At 40.2% G+C, this 19,738-nt stretch overlaps 1 protein-coding gene across 1 annotated transcript in view; it reads right to left on the reverse strand.

Moving 5' to 3' along the window:
* Positions 1-7,413: 7,413 nt before the first annotated feature.
* LOC133401235 (ankyrin repeat and IBR domain-containing protein 1-like) overlaps positions 7,414-19,738 on the reverse strand; it is a 43,082-nt gene continuing 30,757 nt past the window's right edge. Inside the window, 6 exon segments of the mRNA XM_061673948.1 lie at positions 7,414-10,043; positions 10,046-10,624; positions 12,010-12,053; positions 12,478-12,589; positions 17,017-17,068; positions 18,783-18,961. Of these exon segments, the coding sequence (XP_061529932.1) occupies positions 9,696-10,043; positions 10,046-10,624; positions 12,010-12,053; positions 12,478-12,589; positions 17,017-17,068; positions 18,783-18,961 (1,314 nt within the window). The 3' untranslated portion in view covers positions 7,414-9,695.

Genomic DNA, 19,738 nt, shown 5'->3' on the forward strand with positions numbered 1-19,738 from the left:
AATGGGACTCCGCCCCCACTGACAGGCGAAGCGCTTACTTCCAAGATGGCAGAATGGACAAGGAAGTACATAAATGTAAGTGAGCATAATTATTGATATTCGTACTAATGACAGTCATGTCATTAAATATAAGCCATTATTTGAATTGTTGGTTAAATGCCTCATTAAGAGATTGCATATTGCTAGTCTACTGTCACACTACAGTGGAAAATCCACGGTTAGAAAGAATTATTAAATTAAATAATCACAATACCATATCATAATATGAACATTTTCCCAAATGTGAATAACTGTATGTTCTGTGAATAAGTCTGTCTCTTTGATAATTGCATGCTTATGTTTTACCTCACCGCTGCAAATTGTGAGATGCCTAACTGATATTCATTGTTCCTGTGAGAGTGACAATAAATTTATTTTCTATTCTGCTGTTTGAGATATTTTCTTTTTGTGTGTGTGTTTACAAATGTTTGGTTATTGTTTTGTGATGGTTGTTGTTTGTCTTATTTATTGGCCGATGTTAGGCCATAAAGTTAGTTCATCAAAATATGTTCCTTTTAAATGTGTTTTTAGAGTAGACAACGATAACATATAGAAATGTATGCACCCTAATAATAATGTTAATTTGACAAAAGACAGCATCTTGCAAATGTAAACAATTGTCGCGTCTGCCTATGACACAGCCAGCCGGGGTGAGGGGTAACGACATGTCGTCCCAATTCCCATTTACCCCTTCATCTTGGCCTTTCAAACAAAGGGCTAAGGCAAAGGGCTAAGGGGTAGAATTGGGATTGGCCCCAGGAACCCATCACTTGAACGAGCAAATTTCTCAGTCACAGTGAAACCAACTCTCCTGCCCACAGACTGGAGTGTTTGGCCCTAAAATGGACAGAATGAGAAGAGTTTAGCCACTGGCCAAAGGGTTCACAGATTCATTGTCTGATAAGACAACAGTCTTCTCATTCACAATCAAAGTCAAAACTAGAGCTTGTGAGCAGTATTGGGTTTCCAAACTGGCTCCATATTTCTATGAAATCAAGCACATTCCTCGCAGGCAGAATTTAGTCGTAGATGCTGTCAGCAGAACCCATTCATGATATCTTTGAGGGAGCAGCTGCTGTGCAAGCCAGTCCCTGGGGTGTACCTCTGCTCTGCTGCCATTGAGGGGTCAGTGTCTGAGGATAATGTATCTTCTCTCCTTTCCTCTTTGCATGAGTGGGACAATGCTCCGAGGCGGCATGCAGCCACCACCTTACCGCCTTGTAATCTGTTGGCCGGGACACATTGCCTTACCTGTCTCTTGCTGACCTGTAGTTACTTTAGTAAGGATAAGGCAGCAGTCATCTCAAGAGCTCTTCATTATTGTGACAGAAAATCCAGGGCTTCCACACACGAACCCTGCAATGAAAGTCAGCAAAGACTGTGAGCCCTAAAACATGCAATAGGCTCACACTTACGGACGGCCTCCACTATGGGGTCACAAAGGATCCCTTGACCAAGAAGAAGAGGTTTCAGTTCGTTTTGCCGAAATCCCTAAAGGCAGAAGTGTTGCTTGGTGTTCATGACCGTGCTGGCCATCAAGGTCACTCGGCACACTCTCTCTAGTTCACCAGCATTTTGTCTGATATAACATAGAGAAGGATGTCATGTGATACAGTACCACAGATTTGTTCTCAGCAAGATTCCCGAGCGTTCAGCAAGGGCCCCACTGGAAAGTGGATCTCAGGATCTCTACCCCGCTGGAAGTCGTGTGTGTTGACTTTAGGTCAACTGAGGGCAGTCTTGATCTTTGGTCACTGATCACTGATCACAAATTGGAGCATGCTAAAAGTACAGCAAAGAAGTTGTGAGAAAACTACCTTTGTATTTATAGATTCCCCCAGCACCTCCACTCTGACTTCGATGCAAATTTCAAAAGCAAGCTGATTGCTGCGCTCTTGATGTAGTTGGAAGTTGACGAGTCTCGCGCTTCAATCCTATGGCCTATGGGGAATGATGGCATAGAGTGGTTTAACCACACCCTGGGCAACATGTTGAGCTCTTTGCCTCTTCGCTCCAAGAAGAAAAGGCCACAGATGAGCCAAACCATGGCTTGTGTGTAATTGCACTGTGCATGAGGCGACTGGATTTGTACCTTTTCATTTGATGTTTGGGAAAACCCCTAGGCGCCCGGTTGACAGTCTCTCCAAGAATGCCCGCCACAATGTGACTGTATCCAACTTTGATGCCTCTGCGATGCCCCTTTTGGGAAAACTGCACTGTGCCATTACACTGGCTCAGAATAACTGCTGGGCTGAACAGAAGCATCAGTGTGACCAGTATAACACACGGGTCAAAGGTCAACCTCTATTGCTCGGTGAACAAGTGTTGCTGGCAAGCAAGGGAAAATGTAAGCTTTCGGACAAGTGTTTTCCTTTTATACACATTGTGGTGGTCTCGAAACATGCCTTGCACATCTTTCGGATTAAGGATCCAGAGGGGAATTATATGTAACCTGCTGTTCCACGTCAACTTCCTGGGGCTGAAGTGAGCTTTGAATGATTAGGCTGCTACTATGGTCATGCATGCCTCTAGCATGACCAATGCTCCACTTACATCTGAATGGTATGGGTTGTAGATGTCTCACTTGAAAACCGCAGTTTCAATGGTTGAGCCATCCTTTGCCAGTTCTCTCTTGAGTGTTGATGCAGCCCTGTATTGATGAGTCCCCTGTTTCAGACCAACTGTTGCCTTCCTCTGAAGCAGACTCCCTGATTGCCAGTGGCCTGTTACTGCAGTGGATCCCCCTACGACTCTCCCAGCTGCTTTACTACAATAAGTACCTGTCAATCTGCTTCGAGCGTCAGCTGGAGATGGCCAATTTACCTCATGGTTTGGGAGAGTCATTAGAAAAGCTTTACTGAGGTACTCTTTAAGTTACAGTATTGGTGCCCTATGTAGCTCGATAGACTACTTAATTTTACTCACGCACAGTTTGGTCCTTGTATGTGTGGTGTACAGTATAAGGCACCTCACCTTGTCTGTGGAGTACGGAGAATTCTTGCTCGGCGCCAAACAAGTCTTTCTGTTATCCTTTAGATAGGATTATCATATTGGTGTTTTGTGCCACTCTCCTGTTTTCTTCGGGCCATTATGTTTACATATGTGAATTATTTTGCAGCCAAGAATTTCTTTGTCATTCTCTCTGTGTGTGTGTGTGTATGTGATATGGTTAAATTATGGTTATATTAATGTTAGGTTTCGATGAATTACAGTTACTTGATTGCTCCGTGAAGTCGTTGACAGTACGGGGAGGTGTTTGTGTTTGGCAATTTATCACTGTGCCACAAAAATGCTTTCATTATTTTGTGCAGTCGCTTGTTTTCCACAGACTGGGCTCTGCTTCCAATTGCTGCCAATTGCTGCGTCAGGAAGGGCATCCAGCTTAAAACTTTGTCAAACAAATATGAGCGTTCATCTAAAAAATTTCATATCGGTCGTGTCCTTGGGTTAACAACGTCCGCCCCCGGCACCGTTAACCTGCAGGGCGCCGGTGTAAATTCAGCTACTGTGGTTTGGAGATGAAGGAGTGGTGGAAAGCAGGTTCTTCGGCAGAAAGAGAAGAGGAAAGCACAGAGTCTAGAATTGAGTGTGGGGACTTTCAATTTTGGGACTATGACAGGAAAATCCCGGGAGTTGGTTAACATGATGATTAGGAGAAAGGTTGACATATTGTGTGTCCAGGAGACCAGGTGGAAAGGCAGTAAGGCCAGAAGTTTAGGGGCAAGATTTAAATAATTTTACCATGGTGTAGATGGGAAGAGAAATGGAATAGGGGTTATTTTAAAGGAAGAGTTAGCTAAGAATGTCTTGAAGGTGAAAAGAGTATCAGATCGAGTGATGAGGCTAAAACTTCAAATTAAGGGTGTTATGTATCAGAATCAGAATCATCTTTATTTGCCAAGTATGTCCAAAAAACACACAAGGAGTTTGCCTCCGGTAGTTGGAGCCGCTCTAGTACGAGAACAGACCACTTTTGAGACATAAAGACATTGACAAAAACAGTCACTGAGCAATAAAGGGTTGTTAGTTATCTGGTAATGCCATGTAAAAATATGGAGCCTATCCCAGCTATGATCGGGCAGGAGGCGGGGTACACCCTTAACTGGTTGCCAGCCAATTGCAGGGCACATACAAACAAACAACCATTCCACTCACAGTCACACCTACGGGCAATTTAGAGTCTCCAATTCATGCATGTTTTTGGGATGTGGGAGGAAACTGGAGTGCCCGGAGAAAACCCACGCAGGCACGGGGAGAACATGCAAACTCCACACAGGCGGGGCCGGAGATTGAACCCCGCTCCTCAGAACTGTGAGGCTGATGCTCTAACCAGTCGTCCACCGTGCCGCCAATAAGAACATGTATTTGTGAAAAATTAGTAAATCTCAGGCTGGACCTTGATGTTATAGAAATTACTAATTTGTATTTTATGTATCTCTTACTACTTGAATGTATTTACAATGAAATATTTTCTCGTGCTATTTTTTTTTAAATCAAATTCAGTACGGAATGAAACTTCTTGACGAACTGTCAAACTACTGAATGCTGAAATAAAACAAGCGTTTATTTTATTTTTTTAAACGTTTTTATCGAGTAACATCCAGATGAAATCTTCCGTCGATGAATGAATCTCTTTCAAGTGGGGAAGGGGCACATATTTGCAATAACTTGACAACTGACTCTTAACATGGAAACGCTAACATACATTCAAATTCACATGCAATGCCAAATTAATATTATTACAAATGATAATACCAAACACTCCCTCCTTTGGCTGATTGGTATACTGCTCACTCCCTGTTGGGGTAGGGGTGAATTTATTGACTTGACCCCTGAAAACTTTGTAAACATGTCAAAACGACCAAAACTGTCCAGACCACAAGGAAGAAAAAAAAAAAAAAAAAAAAAAAGAGTGGTCAGGTTTTTGCTACTTATGGTTTGTTCCATTACGTGTTGCAACAGCAAGTTACTCGCATGATTTGATTGGCAATAATGATAACACTATTGAACTGAAGAAAATGTTCAATTTTATATTTTAACTTGTATGACATTATAAATTAAAGGCAATATTAAAAACGATGCTATTTTTCTTCTTTTGTCAGCGTATGTAGTAATATCTCACCTAGGGCGCCACATTGGTTAGGGCCGGCTAACATTATGCTCTAACGCGAATTAGTAGCCGTTAAGCTGGTAAACCACCTTGCCAACCAAGCTAAGGAAAATAGCTATATGCTTCGGTTGTTACATTGGGAAAGGCCTATTTATTGTTGTTCTTTAATTATTGTAATAGTAAATGACAGAACTACCAAATGTTACAGGAATAGTGTTGTTCCTTAATATCGTTGTTTTCTGTCTCCATCATCAGGCAGTGGTGGTTCACTTTATGCGTTAGCTTTGACCTTTATGTTTGTTTGTTTCTTCTTTGTGTCAGTTTGATATCATGGATATAACCTTCAAAGCCATACCACAGACCCTTCTGCCTGTTTCTGTCTGGATTTTTGAAATTTCCCCAAACCCATGTTGCTTTATTTCTCTTAGCAATAGTAACTAAGGCATGAGGGCCTTAACGAAAGGTCAACTGCAGACTCTAAATCGCTGAGCATGAATGGTTGTCTCTTGGGTGTCAGCTAGCCCTGTGACTGACAGGTGATTTTATCCAGTGTGACCTCGCTTCCAGTCTACCCATCAATCTAGAATGATAGTTAGTACGTTTTGTTGGAATTTGAGTGTGCTCTTACACTGAAACGGTCTGAAATGTTCTAATGTGCGCATCCAGGAATAAAATCATTGTGTTCCGGTTGAGCGACACCAATGGCTGTCGTGTTTTATTCCGGAAGAAGTACAGCTTTTAACTATCGTCTTTGGTACCCCAAAGATGGTAACGCCAAGTTCATTAGTTTAACTTCAGAAAGATACACAAGGCACGAAGTGTAAAATAGGACTGTCAGTTCAGAACGGTTGTCGGCTGAAAACAATGTTTCCATTTTCCTAAATCAGAAGGGCCTATGTGTGTCAGTTGTTGTCAAAAAAATGACTGCGGTGCTTGGTCAGATTTTGGATCCACCTCAATTAATTATTTTTAACCAAAATAAAAATTAAAAAACATGTAATTAAGCTATGGCAAAAGCTCAAAGGTTACAGTCTTGGGAGCAAAGACTAGTATCTGTGCCTGGATAAGACTGAAGATTTTTGTAACATGCTCCCATCTTTATCTTGGTCTCTTTGTATCTGCGCGCACAGTGGTAGTGCTAGCTTGAGTGACAAAAAAAGAAAAAAGAGCATACTAGATAGATTTGGTTAGCTTGCTTTATTATATTCGTGGAAGTTAACAATTGTGTGTGCCAGATAATTACAGCAGAATTAAGGTTGGTATAAATTGTAGCATTTGACAGCAAGTGTATTATGCATGTATTTTTATCCAAAGTATTTTTTTGTCAAAATGGCTGTCGTACTAGAGCAGCTCCAACTACCAGAGACAAATTCCTTGCGTGGTTTTGACATACTTGGCAAACAAAGATGATTTTGATTATCCTACTAATATGACAAATTATCAGTCAGCAAAGGAGTAATTTCTTACAACATGGCTAGTAATGGCATATACCTATTCTGTGTCAACAAATTCACACAGATGTATAGCCTAATGTTTTGTTTCAACTTCTTTATTTTTATTAGCAGGTTTGCCGTATAACTATAATTTGCAATCAACTCTTGTGATGCTTAGTGGGACTGGGACAAAATCACAACTTTTCTCATGTAACAGATAAAGTACACATTCACACTATTTCATTTTTTCATCCTCGTTTTTTCCTCTTATTTTTGCATAACCTTACTGATAAGTTCACTTCATTTTCTTGTGTTGTAGAAATTTCATTTTACGTTTCTTTTTTTTTTTATGGGCGGGGCATGTTGCTGCCCTTAGCCATACTGCCCTGGTTAAAACATTTGTATAGGCTTATTGATTATTGTTGTAATTATTGTAATAGTTTATAACAGAACTACCAAACCTTACACCTTGGTTAATATAATTGTCTTCTGTCTCAATCATAAGGCAATGGTGTTCAATGTATGTGTAAGCTTTGACCTACTGTATATTTGTTTAGTGTTATTTCCTTAGTGAAAGGTCAATTGCAGTCTCAATTGCTAGGTGTGCCAAAAACACTTTCTGCCCAAACACAGAGCACCCATTTACCTTTATTTTTACAATCTTCTCCACAATAGAATTATGCTTGAGTAGTAAGTTACAATCACTGACTGTAGGTCGTGTGTAACTAACTAACCACATTGGTTACATTTCGCATTTGATAAAATCAGGTGAAAAGGACCCACCCCCCCCCAAAAAAAAAAATCAAAAAAAAAATAAATAAATCACACAAATAAACTCAACACACAGTTTATTGGCATAACACACCAAACAATTCATATAAAGAGGGAATGTATCAAGTATAGACTATGAAAGTGCAAATAGCATTTCAAGGATTAGTCGCTTTACAATAGAAAATCTCAATGAGTTACAAAATGTTATTTTAAAATAAATCACCTGGTCAATTAGAGGTGTAATGCACAGCATACTGTTACACAACAGGGGAAACATATGTAGGTTATCCTGTGTTTACCACACATTAACCAAGTCTTAAGGAACTTTGCTCCACAGATCACATGACACTCACAGTTTAACACACTTCAAGAAACCTACCAAAGCAATTCTTATACTTCTATACTAAGTCATTAGAAAACAAAAGCTCATTTACTTCACATCAGTGAGGCAGAAAGCTGACAAACGTCCCAAAAGGTTAAACACTGATCATTTGTTTCTGTTGATCATGGTTAGTCACACTCCATATTCTTCAATGGATATGTTTATTTTTCAAATAAATATCCATTTTATATTGCAACTTTCCTCCATTTTGAGTCTACTGTAGCCCAATTCAAAGTCAAGTGACATTATAATTAAACCACAGCAAAGGGATAGGGGGGCAAGATTTGAAAGTATGTCAACTCATGAAACCTCTAAATTGTAATGCTGCGAAAAAAAGTACTCATATTTGTGCATATGAAACATGAAGTGAAAGGAAAAAAACACACATACTACAGTATGTGTTTGCTTACACTCTGAATACTGGGCAAAAATAAACAAACTGGATAATTTAATAACTGTGAATGAAATAAAGGCACTGCATCTTCTGTCTTGTGTAGACAACTGCTTCAGAATCATAAACTCTCCATTGTTTGAGATGTAACAACAGACATCTGTGATTTGGTTCGAAATGCATTACCCTGCAGTCAGGGACATGCCGCACAGCACTATCAAGGCTTTTATTACATGTAAATACAAAACAAGAGATCATTTACAGGGGGCTTGATTTAGTCACATTTGGAAAAGTTTAAATGAGACTTGCCACCCATATTTTTCGCTGGCCTTTTTCTGCAGTCCAAATAAGACCACTTGCTAATTAGTCTCCTCATGCCATTCAGCTATTCAGCTGCAGTAATCAGAGCTACAAATTAAGCCACCTTTCAATAGAATTCTGAAGTTGCTGTGAAAAAAGAACTCATATTCTGCAGTTGTTAGCTGCTGATTGAAAGGGTTTTAGGTCAACACTGACTCACAGTCAGGTCTATATTGAGTTTTCCACCTGCTTTTAACTTGGATAGACCTAACGATTTTGTGTGAATGTCTCACACACTAAAATATCTGACCAATATTTTCTCATTCTACTCTCTCATCGAAAGAACTCACCAAAAACTTTTTGCGAGGTTTAAAAGGTTTCACTTAAAGCCGCTTTATCAAGCAATGTCAGTGGTTGGACACTTTCACATAAAATCTAGCTGCTGGGGTTGCATTAGACAGGCACAATTTGCTTTAAATGAAGAATCCACTTGGTGACTGTAAACTGTGCTTTTAATATTCAGTGTTTAGTCACTATGAAGCAGATGGAGGTGGACAGGAATGACAGTTATTTCTTTGTACTCTACATCTTGAAAAGTACAACAAAATACTAGTAAACTGGTTGCAGATGCCAGTGTGTTGTCCCTGTAATGCGGAGACTGATCAGCATTAAGGGAAAATGTACTGGGAGAGCACTGATAAAAACCGATGGCCTTTGACACTAACTATCTGGAGCGGCTTGGATCGGCGCTCTTGCAAAATCAGAAGGTGCTCCAGCGGGAGATACAACCGCTGGAAGTAGGTTGAAAATACATGACTACGTGGCTGATCCGATGTAGTCAGGCCAAATTGTACGGGCTATAGTTATTTTCTCTATCAAACCTGACCATAACACATTCAATTCTTGAGTTGACAAAGTAGAATACACATGCTGGTTGAGGTCACAGTCAATTTGCATCTGATTGCAGGAAAAGCAACAAATTGACAACTCCAACGCCACATGATCCGTTTAAGAAATATATTCTCAGTCGCTACGTTGTAATTTGATACCACTCTCGACTAAGGAGCTCTCAGTGGAGCAAACGCTTTTCTGGACTTATTTCTGTGCGGTCTGCCAGCTCAAGTTGAAATACCCTTGATACTTTCCAAGCAATTACGAAGTGACACAACTTGATTCAGTATACATTACAAATGAATATGCCAACTATAGACAGAGTGACTACTTTGACCTGCCAAAAATGCTCATTAATGGAAAAAAAAAGCATTCGGGTCATACCAAGTGCACTTGCTCCTCCCACTCTGAGGAGCTGCTGCTGGGAAATTGGTCTGGTGCACATTGAGGTGTGTCAACATGGCAGACCTTTGTATCTCCACGTTCCTCATGGACCCCAGTCATATCACGAGTGGGCATATAAGGTAATGGCATGGGCTCTAGCCCCACGAGATGGAGCTGAGTTGGCCTCTCCACAATTGGACACTCCTTTTTCTCCATGTCACAAACTCTTGGGGAACCAAAACCAACTTCCACCATTCCTTCCAGGGATTTCCTATTCTCACGGAGGATGACAACCCCACTTTTAGTCTGTATCCTGCAGGCACTCTTCACCACCTGCAGTGGAGTGGGTCCACATTTGTGTCTGTGTGACAAGACCTTGTGGGGTCCGAGGTAATACCTTGAGGATTCATGTCGTGGAACCAAGCCATGATGTTGCCCAGCAGATTGGCATTTGCTGCTATTGCAGAGGAAGAGGATGGGTCCTGGCTGCTGCAAGTGGTCGAGGCTGTTGTGTCAGTGGAGGATGAGAAGACACCTCTTGATGAGAAACTAACGCCTGGAGCTACTGGTATTGGCACAGAGGAGCCATTGGCTTGGCTGTGGCTGTCATAGAGCTGAACAGAGGTGGGATTACCAGTGGCTACAGAGTAATGGCTGCTGATGTTAATGTGGCTAAATCTAGCCAAGCTGTCTCCCAGCTCTAGCAGTTCTGAGCTGCTTAAGGACACTCTGGGGAGAACCTCTACACCTGGAGTACTCTGTTCAAGCCTAGAAGGCAAAGATGTGCCAATGGCTCCAAGTGATGCTTCATTAGCAAGGACTTCATGAGTGGACTGTCCCCCTGGCATCCTTGATTCCTGGAGTGACAGCTGAATGGCCAGTAGAATGTTAGGATCATCATCATCATCCAAAGAACCAACACCCTGCAAGAAAATGCACCAACACAGGGGCACACTGAAGATGACTTAAGGTATTGTCCACACACACACATTACTTTTTCATGTTTGGTTCTGTGAAGGCGGCATGTCAGCCAACTGGTTAGCACATCTGCCTCACAGTTCTGAGGACTGGGGTTCAAATCCCGGCCCCGCCTGTGTGGAGTTTGTATGTTCTCCCCGTGCCTGCGTCTGTTTTCTCTGGGCACTCTGTTTCCTCCCACATCCCCAAAACATGCATGATAGGTTGATTGAAGACTCTAAATTGCCCTTAGGTGTGAATGTGTGCGCGAATGGTTGTTTGTTTATATGTGCCCTGCGATTGGCTGGCGACCAGTTCGGGGTGTACCCCGCCTCTCACCCGAAGATTGCTGGGATAGGCTCCAGCACGCCCACGACCCTAGTGAGGATAAGCGGACCGGAAGGCGAATTAATGAATGAATGGTTCTGTGAACAGCAGGGACTAAAATGGAGCATCTTAAATCGTACAATTTAGAGTTCAACCAATATTTGTCTCTTAAGTCGCACAAAAACATACAGTATGTTACATGGCAGTCAGCACAAAACTTCCACCATTTAAAGTGCCTCTATTTCCATTTTTCAAACTGCTTATCCTCACTAGGGTCACAGGCGTGCTGGAGCCTATCCCACCTGGAAAAAACCCACACAGGCACGGGGAGAACATCCAAACTCCACACAGGTGAGGCCGAATTTAACCCGGGTCCTTAGAAGTGTGAGGCAGATGTGCTAACCAGTCATCCACTGTGCTGCCTAAAGTGCCTCTATTAACCCCAACTTAAGTGGTTGTAGTATGTATTTCCTGACATTTTTTTGTTTGTTTTTGCTTTCTTCCAGAAGCCTGAACATCTGAACTTTATTTGGAGTTATCCAGATACATTTTAAATGGTGAAAGGTGTGTGCCATGCTGACTCACATTTAACATGAGTTTGAATGTGATTGGTTAATTCTGAACACAGCCAAATCCCAGTTATAAGAGGGTGTGCACACTTGTGCAACCACATTATCCCCCTTTTTTTTTTTTTTAACTTCCTTTCTCGAAAGGATAAAAAAAATCAATTGAGTTGTTCAGGATTATTGGTTACAATAATGGTGGAAAATGTTTTGAAATTGTTAATCTTGGTGTCATTTTTTTATATCACAAACACCTGGTATTTGAACGGGGGTGTGCAGACTTTTTTTTAATCCATATACCTATGTCAGCAACACTGTATACCTCCTACAGAAGCATCAGTAAGTCTGTACAACAACAGGCAGACAGATGATGAATACAAATTGAGAAAAAAATTCATTTTTTCCCCCAACATTGTCCTCAAAAGCCTGAAATCCTTGAGTTGAGACGAAACATCACTCACCATCAAATGACCATGTCGAAGTCCATCTCCAACTTCCTGGGTGTCTTTGCAGTAACAGAAAGAGACAATAAGAGTGGGGGGAAAAAAACACAATTTGGTAATTGCCTCAATTACGGACAAAGATTATCCTGTTACCTAATGCTGCAGATTAATAAATGGGAGACAGACTACACCAAATAGCTATTTTGTTCAAGTAAATCAACAAATTCGGCAATCAATTAAATGCACAACAGAACTCATTAGTTGGCATCAAAACAGCACATCCTACATATTCATCACAGCCAAAAGAATCTAAAACAGAACTAAATGACAGGATACGAAGTAGCAGGATGATTTTAACTGCAGTAGACCCATGTCAGTCAACAATGTGATTGGGAAAAATACTGTCAAATAAACAAGAATCTCTGACATAATGGAAAAGAAAAAAAAAAACACTTAATGGAAAGCCCAATGTGTCCATTGCATTACCTATCGTGCTATCACTGGGATCATCAGGGTCAGGTGTGTTGCTATGGAGACTGGACATGTCACCTCGCCTTCGCTGTCTATGTCTCCGTCTGTACTGGAAATCGGCGTACTCCTTAAGAAAACATTGCAACATAAAAAAGAATAGTTACAATAGTTAATAATTGCACTACATTCAAACAGAATGTCCTCAATCATTGTTTTTCTTATTCCATGGAAAAGAAAATTGCTTCCTGCACCAAATAAGTACATATGAGAAACAAGCACGTAGTTGTGTAATTCTCCCTTACCTTATATAACTAACAATGTTTGGTAACAACGAATAACTGAAAATAAGTTTATGTGAGGACAACAGTTCAATAACATTGAATTTATGGTATAGCAATAAATACAAAGATTATCTGTACTCTGTAAATCAGTATCTGGGGAAAATATTTAACTTCATTTCCATTTAATCATCATAGCTTGTGTCACAGTCTCAACGCAATTCTGTATTTTTATGTTTGTGCTGATCTAAAAATAGGCTGCCATCAATTGATGTGCAGACACTGTTAAGAACCATGAAGTGGACCATCTGTGGGTGTTTGTGCAAGGCAGTGTCTTCAGGCTTTGATTATAATGCTGTTCCATTAACTACTGCTGCAGAGACAGATTCTATGAGTTAAGGACCTAAAATAAAACCTACTTATAATAGTTTGGTGTTCAGCATCTGGCCTTAGGTACACATAAGGTATTACATTTGTTATTTTCCTCTCATATCGAAGTTTCATAGACAATTTAGAGAGGAGGATGAAAGTATAATGTAGTATCGCTTACAGTTTTTGTGATAATTTGTTTATGATGAGTCTTTCATTTTAATGCAATCAATGATAGTAAATGAGAGTAAAGTGACTTGTATAGAACACGGTTGGAAAAAAATAGCACATTTCCCAAATTGTAATTGTTGCAAAAAAAAAAAAAAAAAAAAAAAAGAAAGTGTTGAGCAGTGGTCATATACTCAGTAAACCTTACTTATACCAAATACAGTTGATATAAAAAGTCCTCTCTACCGTGTTCAAATGGCAGGTTTTGTAATACATAAAATGAGACCAGGATAAATAATTTAAAACATTTTCCACCATTAATGTGACCTAAACATACTTGTACTGACGCATGGTTGTAGCTGTTTTGCTTCAGCTGGAACTAAGGTCAAAATACCAGCTCTAAATGCCAGTCAGTGCAAGCACAAAACCTTCAGGCTTCTGCTGCAAAGCTCAAGATGAAAAGGAACTTCACCTTTCATCTGTGACAGTGACTAAAAGCACACATTGAAATCTACAAAAGAATGGCGTTACTAGAAGATGGTGGTTTTGGAAGATTTTGGAATGGCCCAGCCAGAGTCCAGACCTGAATCTGATCAAATCATCTGTGGGGTGATCTGATATGGGCTGTGCACAAGAAATGCACTCGCAGTCTGACTGATTTGGAGTGTTTTTGCAAAGAATTGTGTGCAAATATACACTGCTCCCTAAAAGACTGTGTTGTAATAGAAGCCTAAAGAGTAAAGAAACAAAGAATCAGTTTGAGGGTGTGCAAATTTATGAAACCACGTATGTTTTTTATTTCTCTCCTTAAATGACCATTTTGTTTTACAATTTAGTTGTATAGGTTATAGGTGGCCACAGTGCCAGTAAACAACAGCGGCCAATTCTGGAACTAATAGATTTTGTCAACGGCAGTTTAAGTGACAAAGGGAAACTATTTTTGGACACATTGTTTGGTCCCAACAGTCCGTTTTATTGGATATCCGCTACATCGGGGTCCGTTTTCGGGCATGAAAAGAAAATATTTCAACTTCATGTCTGGACTGTTAGCTACTCAATTTTACAGTGCATTTAAATACTGATAGACTTCACACAAATGACTCTGTATACTTTTTTGCATAATTTATTTTGTACTGAAACTACTAAACTGTCCAAACAACATACAGTGGGAAAAAGAGAAATGTGTGCTGGTTTTCATGTCACGAGACTGTTATGATAAATACCTGGAGTCGCTCGCTTTAAAAACCAAAGACCAAGTCCGAAACCTTGGTGTACGAATACATTTCGACCTGACTTTCAACAGTCATATCAAATCAATTACTAAAACAGCCTTCTACCATCTGAAGAACATTTCCAGAGTGAAGGCTTGCATGTGCCAAGCAGACCAGGAGAAGCTCATCCATGCTTTTATCTCAAGTAGACTTGACTATTGTAATGGTCTTCTGACTGGACTCCCCCAAAAGAGCATTGAACAGCTGCAATTCATTCAGAATGCTGCAGCTCGGGTTCTGACCAGAACAAAGAGGTCAGAGCATATTACTCCAATTCCTAAGTCTTTACACTGGCTCCCAGTCAGTTTTAAAATATATTTTAAAGTTCTGCTACTGGTCTATAAATCACTAAATTGTTTAGGTCCTGAATACATGAAAAAAATTCAAATGGAATATAAACCCAGTAGGGCTCTGAGATCGACAGGTCAAATAATGGAGCACAGAGTCTAAAGCAGTGGTTCTTAAACATGTTGGAGGGACGGAACCCCGCAAGTTTCATATGGCGTGCACGGAACCCTTCCTAATTTGAAAAATAAAACATGGTTTATTTCAAATTCAAAACAGGTATATATTTTATTGTCTGTGTAGTTTGTCAGCCACCCAGGTCATCCACAAAATGAACCATGCATCAGTTGCACATAAAATCACTGTGATAAAATAACAAAACCATAAAAACATTTATTTCACACAAAAAACAAACAAAAAATGTAATTCAATGAAAATTTACTGTAAGTGAATGTGAATTTTGTTGTTGCCAGTCCCCTTGGTAAGTGCCACTCTGATTTCGTAAAATTCACAACAAAGTCTGTTTCTCTTTCTTTGTTATTTCTACAATCCTCGAAAAGGGTTCATTGGCAAGAGGAATTTTTTTGGGCTGTTTTTTTATTATTGGATGCGCTGTCTGACGGCACAGCAATGCTACTCAAGACAACTCTATCGTTGAAATGTTGTTAAATAAAGATAGTTTAAAAAAAGAACAAAGCATTTCAACTCGAGGCGCAGCGCCGCAATGGTAAACACCAATTTTGACGCTCCCTTGCGTTTTGAACGGCATGAACAACGCATTCGAAATGCAGTGTAAAAAGGCTTTTACGGATAAAGCACGTACGCACACGCGGAGTGTGTCCAGTCCTCCGTCGAACCCCAGCGACTGCCTCAACGAATCCCTGGGGTTTGATCGAACCTAGGTTAAGAACCACTGGTCTAAAGCAAACATGGTGAAGCAGCATTTAGCTATAATGCTGCACACAAAAGAAGCAACAGAAGTGACGTCAGCTCCAAGTGTGAATGTTTTTAAATCTATGTTAAGAACTCTTCTTATTTCTCATGCTTTTTAGAGCATTTCCACTTAAATATTTCTTGCACTGTGCGCGGTTTTAATTGTACTTTTATTTTATTTTTTCTCTCTTTTTTAATGTTTATAAACTGTTTTTTCTTTCTTTCTTTGGGTTTAAATGCTTTTAATCGTGTAAAGCACAATGAGTTACCTTGTGTATGAAATGCGCTATATAAATAAATTTGTTTTGCTTTGCTTATCCTGTATTCTTCACAATATATATCACAGGTGTAAAAAAAAATCCCGCAATTTTTTCCAATATCGTGCCACCCTAAATTGTGGTGTGAATATTTTCATACTTGAAAATAAAAGCAATAACAAGAAGCTTGATGAGAGAAAAATTTTCAAGTTAAAAACCTACCTGTCACAGTCAATGAACTAAACAAGAAAATAAACAAAGTAGTGCTGTATTAGTGCAATACATTGCAGTCATTACTACGGGTGGATGCATTTAATAGGTCAAAACAATAATTACAAAGTTATATAAGCCACAGTTTTTTGGCTAAGTATTAATTACATAAGCCTGTTCTTATAAAACAATGACAGGGTGCAACCTCATGAGGTGGTTTCCAGGGTGTGCACAGGGGAACAGCGAACCATCTGGTTACAATCAGGCCTAAATAGCACAGTGATTTTTTTAAATGTGTTTGGTTTTAGTGATGAGCATGATGAAATTAAGATAATCCACAAATGTTTTTCGCCAATGCAATGCATGGAATATAATTTCTCCTTTCCTTGTGGGAATTATTAGGTCCATTTAGCAGCACACCATGGTGGTTTTAATACAACGAAGTCTATCGCACATTCTTCTATGGATTTTTTTCATTCTATGTTTGTGAATGTAGCCCTTATACATACATTATCTGAATCAGAGTACAGGGACCTTGAATAGTGAAAATAGTGAATTGACGGTCATTGTAATTGCTCTGGGATATATAAAACAAAAAGAAAAAAAAACAGGGGTTCGTTCCCCTCTCACTTCCCCCACCCCCAAAGAAAATCCACTGTAATAGACCTTGAATCTATTAGACCATAAGGTAATGTTAATATATATTTACAAGTTTAAAGTTTACTAACATATGAAATGTTATCTGAAAGACTGGTTGAAATAAAAGAATGGAGTATGGGTTACCTCAGGGGATGCAAAACCCAAATATTCCCAGTCCCAGGTTCCTCCAGCAAAGCTGCAAGTGAGTAAAATTAAATTCTGTCAGTTGGAGACTTGTTCTAATTGTTTTGATGAGTTCTGTATTCTGTACTGTAGCAATGTTACATTTAGTTTAACTATGAGAGCTACAGTGGGTACGGAAAGTATTCAGACCCCCTTAAATTTTTCACTCTTTGTTGTATTGGAGCCATTTGCTAAAATAATTTAAGTTCATTTGTTTTCCTCATTTATGTACACACAGCACCCCATATTGACAGAAAAAAAACTGAATTGTTGAAATTTTTGCAGATTTATTAAAAAAGAAAAACTGAAATATCACACAGCCATAAGTATTCAGACCCTTTGATGTGACACTCATATATTTAACTCTGGTGCTCTCCATTTCTTCTGACCATCCTTGAGATGGTTCTACACCTTCATTGGAGTCCAGCTATGTTTGATTATACAGATTGGACTTGATTGGGAAAGCCACACACCCGTCAATATAAGACCTTAGAGCTCCCAGTGCATGTCAGAGCAAATGAAAATCATGAGGTCAAAGGAACTGCCTGAAGAGCTCAGAGCCATAATTGTGGCAAGGCACAGATCTTGTCAAGGTTACAAATAAATGTATGCTGCGCTTAGGGTTCCTAAGAGCACAGTGGCCTCCATAATCCTTAAATGGAAGACGTTTGGGATGACCAGAAACCTTCCTAGAGCTGGCCGTCCGGCCAAACTGAGCAATCGGGGTAGAAGAGCCTTGGTGAGAGAGGTAAAGAAGAACCCAAAGATCACTGTGGTTGAGCTCCAGAGATGCAGTCGGGAGATGGGCGAAGGTTCTAGAAAGTCAACCATCACTGCAGCCCTCCACCAGTCGGGGCTTTATGGCAGAGTGGCCCGACGGAAGCCTCTCCTCAGTGCACGACACATGAAAGCCCGCATGGAGCTTGCTAAAAACACCTGTAGGACTCCAAGATGGTGAGAAATAAGATTCTCTGGTCCGATGAGACCAAGATAGAACTTGTTGGCCTTAATTCTAAGTGGTATGTTTGGAGAAACCCATGAAGAAATGGTGGAGGCAGCATCATGCTGTGGGTTTGTTTTTTCAGCTGCAGGGGCAATCGAAGGAAAGATGAATGTGACCAAGTACAGGGATATCCTGGATGAAAACCTTCTCCAGAGTGCTCAGGACCTCAAACTGGGCCAAAGGTTCACCTTCCAACAAGACAATGACCCGAAGCACACAGCTAAAATAACAAAGGAGTGACTTCAGAACAACTCCGTGCCTGTTCTTGAATAGCCAAGCCAGAGCCCTGACTTGAACCAAATTGAGCATCTCCGGAGAGACCTGAAATGGTTGTTCACTAACGTCCACCATCAAACCTGACAGAACTGGAGAGGATCTGTAAGGAGGAATGGCAGAGGATCCCCAAATACAGGTGTGAAAAACGTGCATCATTCCCAAAAACACTCATGGCTGTATTAGCTCAAAAGCGTGCTTATACAAAATACTGAGCCAAGTGTCTGAATACTTATGGCTGTGTGACAGTTCAGTTTTTCCTTTGTTAATAAATCTGCAAAATATTCAACAATTCAGTTTTTTTTTTCTGTCAATATGGGGTGCTGTGTGTACAATAATGAGGGAAATAATGAACTTAAATGATTTTAGCAAATGGCTGCAATATAACAAACAGTGAAAAATTTAAGGGGGTCTGAATACTTTCCGTACCCACTGTATGTTGGCCAGTTACCTGCGTCTGGGGACATCAGGGGAATCATTGGGGGCCACTCCTCTCGCTACTGAGGCCAGGAACTCCTGTCTCTTCTGCTGTACCAAACATGCTGCACGAATGATCTTGTGGCGCGGAGTCCGCAGGTAAGGCCGGTTAACTTTTTGCGCAAGATCTTCAGTTACCATCTCCAGGTCCGTCTGAACATATATAAAAAAAAAAAAAAACATAGCCTGAAACTTTTCCTGAAAAGATACGATTTTACGAAGATTAATATAGCCTCACAATATAAATAAAAAAGTTAGTTGTATTTTGATTAAAGAGTGCCCAGTTTACGAGGGGTTTTTAGTTATGAGCCATTGCTTGGTAGATTTCTTGGATACCTCACGGAGAAATTATGTCTCTGTTGTGTTTTGTGCTAGCATTTTCTGTTTTGTTTTTGCTCATGATTGCCAAATGTAGGCCTATTTTTTCAAACTAGGCGTCCTAAGAAAGTGAGTGATGAGAAGCAAATGATGATCATTGAATTAAAGCATGAAATCATAGAAACATATGAGCAAGCATGATGCAAAACAGAAAAAAAAGATTAAGTTCAGCAAAAGTGACATGCTTTTTTAAATTCTTTACATTCTATTTCGTATGTTATTATTGTTAGGACAGTACAATACAGTGCAGAGTGCTCTCTATCCATCCATTTTCAACACTGCTTATCCTGGTTAGGGTCCCGGGGCGCTGGAGCCTATCTCAGCTGACTTCGGGCGAAAGGCGGACTACACCCTGAACTGGTCGCCAGTCAGTCGCCATATAGACACGGACAACTTTTCGCACTCACATTCACACGGTTACTGAGTGGGAACTGAACCCACGCCACCCGCACCAAAGTCAGGCGAGTGTACCACTACATCATCAGTGACTTGCAGAGTGCTATTTTTCTTAAAAACACATTATTGAGGGGTTGGAAAGGATTAACAGCACTT

This window comes from Phycodurus eques, chromosome 4, assembly GCF_024500275.1.
Source record: "Phycodurus eques isolate BA_2022a chromosome 4, UOR_Pequ_1.1, whole genome shotgun sequence".
Taxonomy (NCBI): Eukaryota; Metazoa; Chordata; class Actinopteri; order Syngnathiformes; family Syngnathidae; genus Phycodurus; species Phycodurus eques.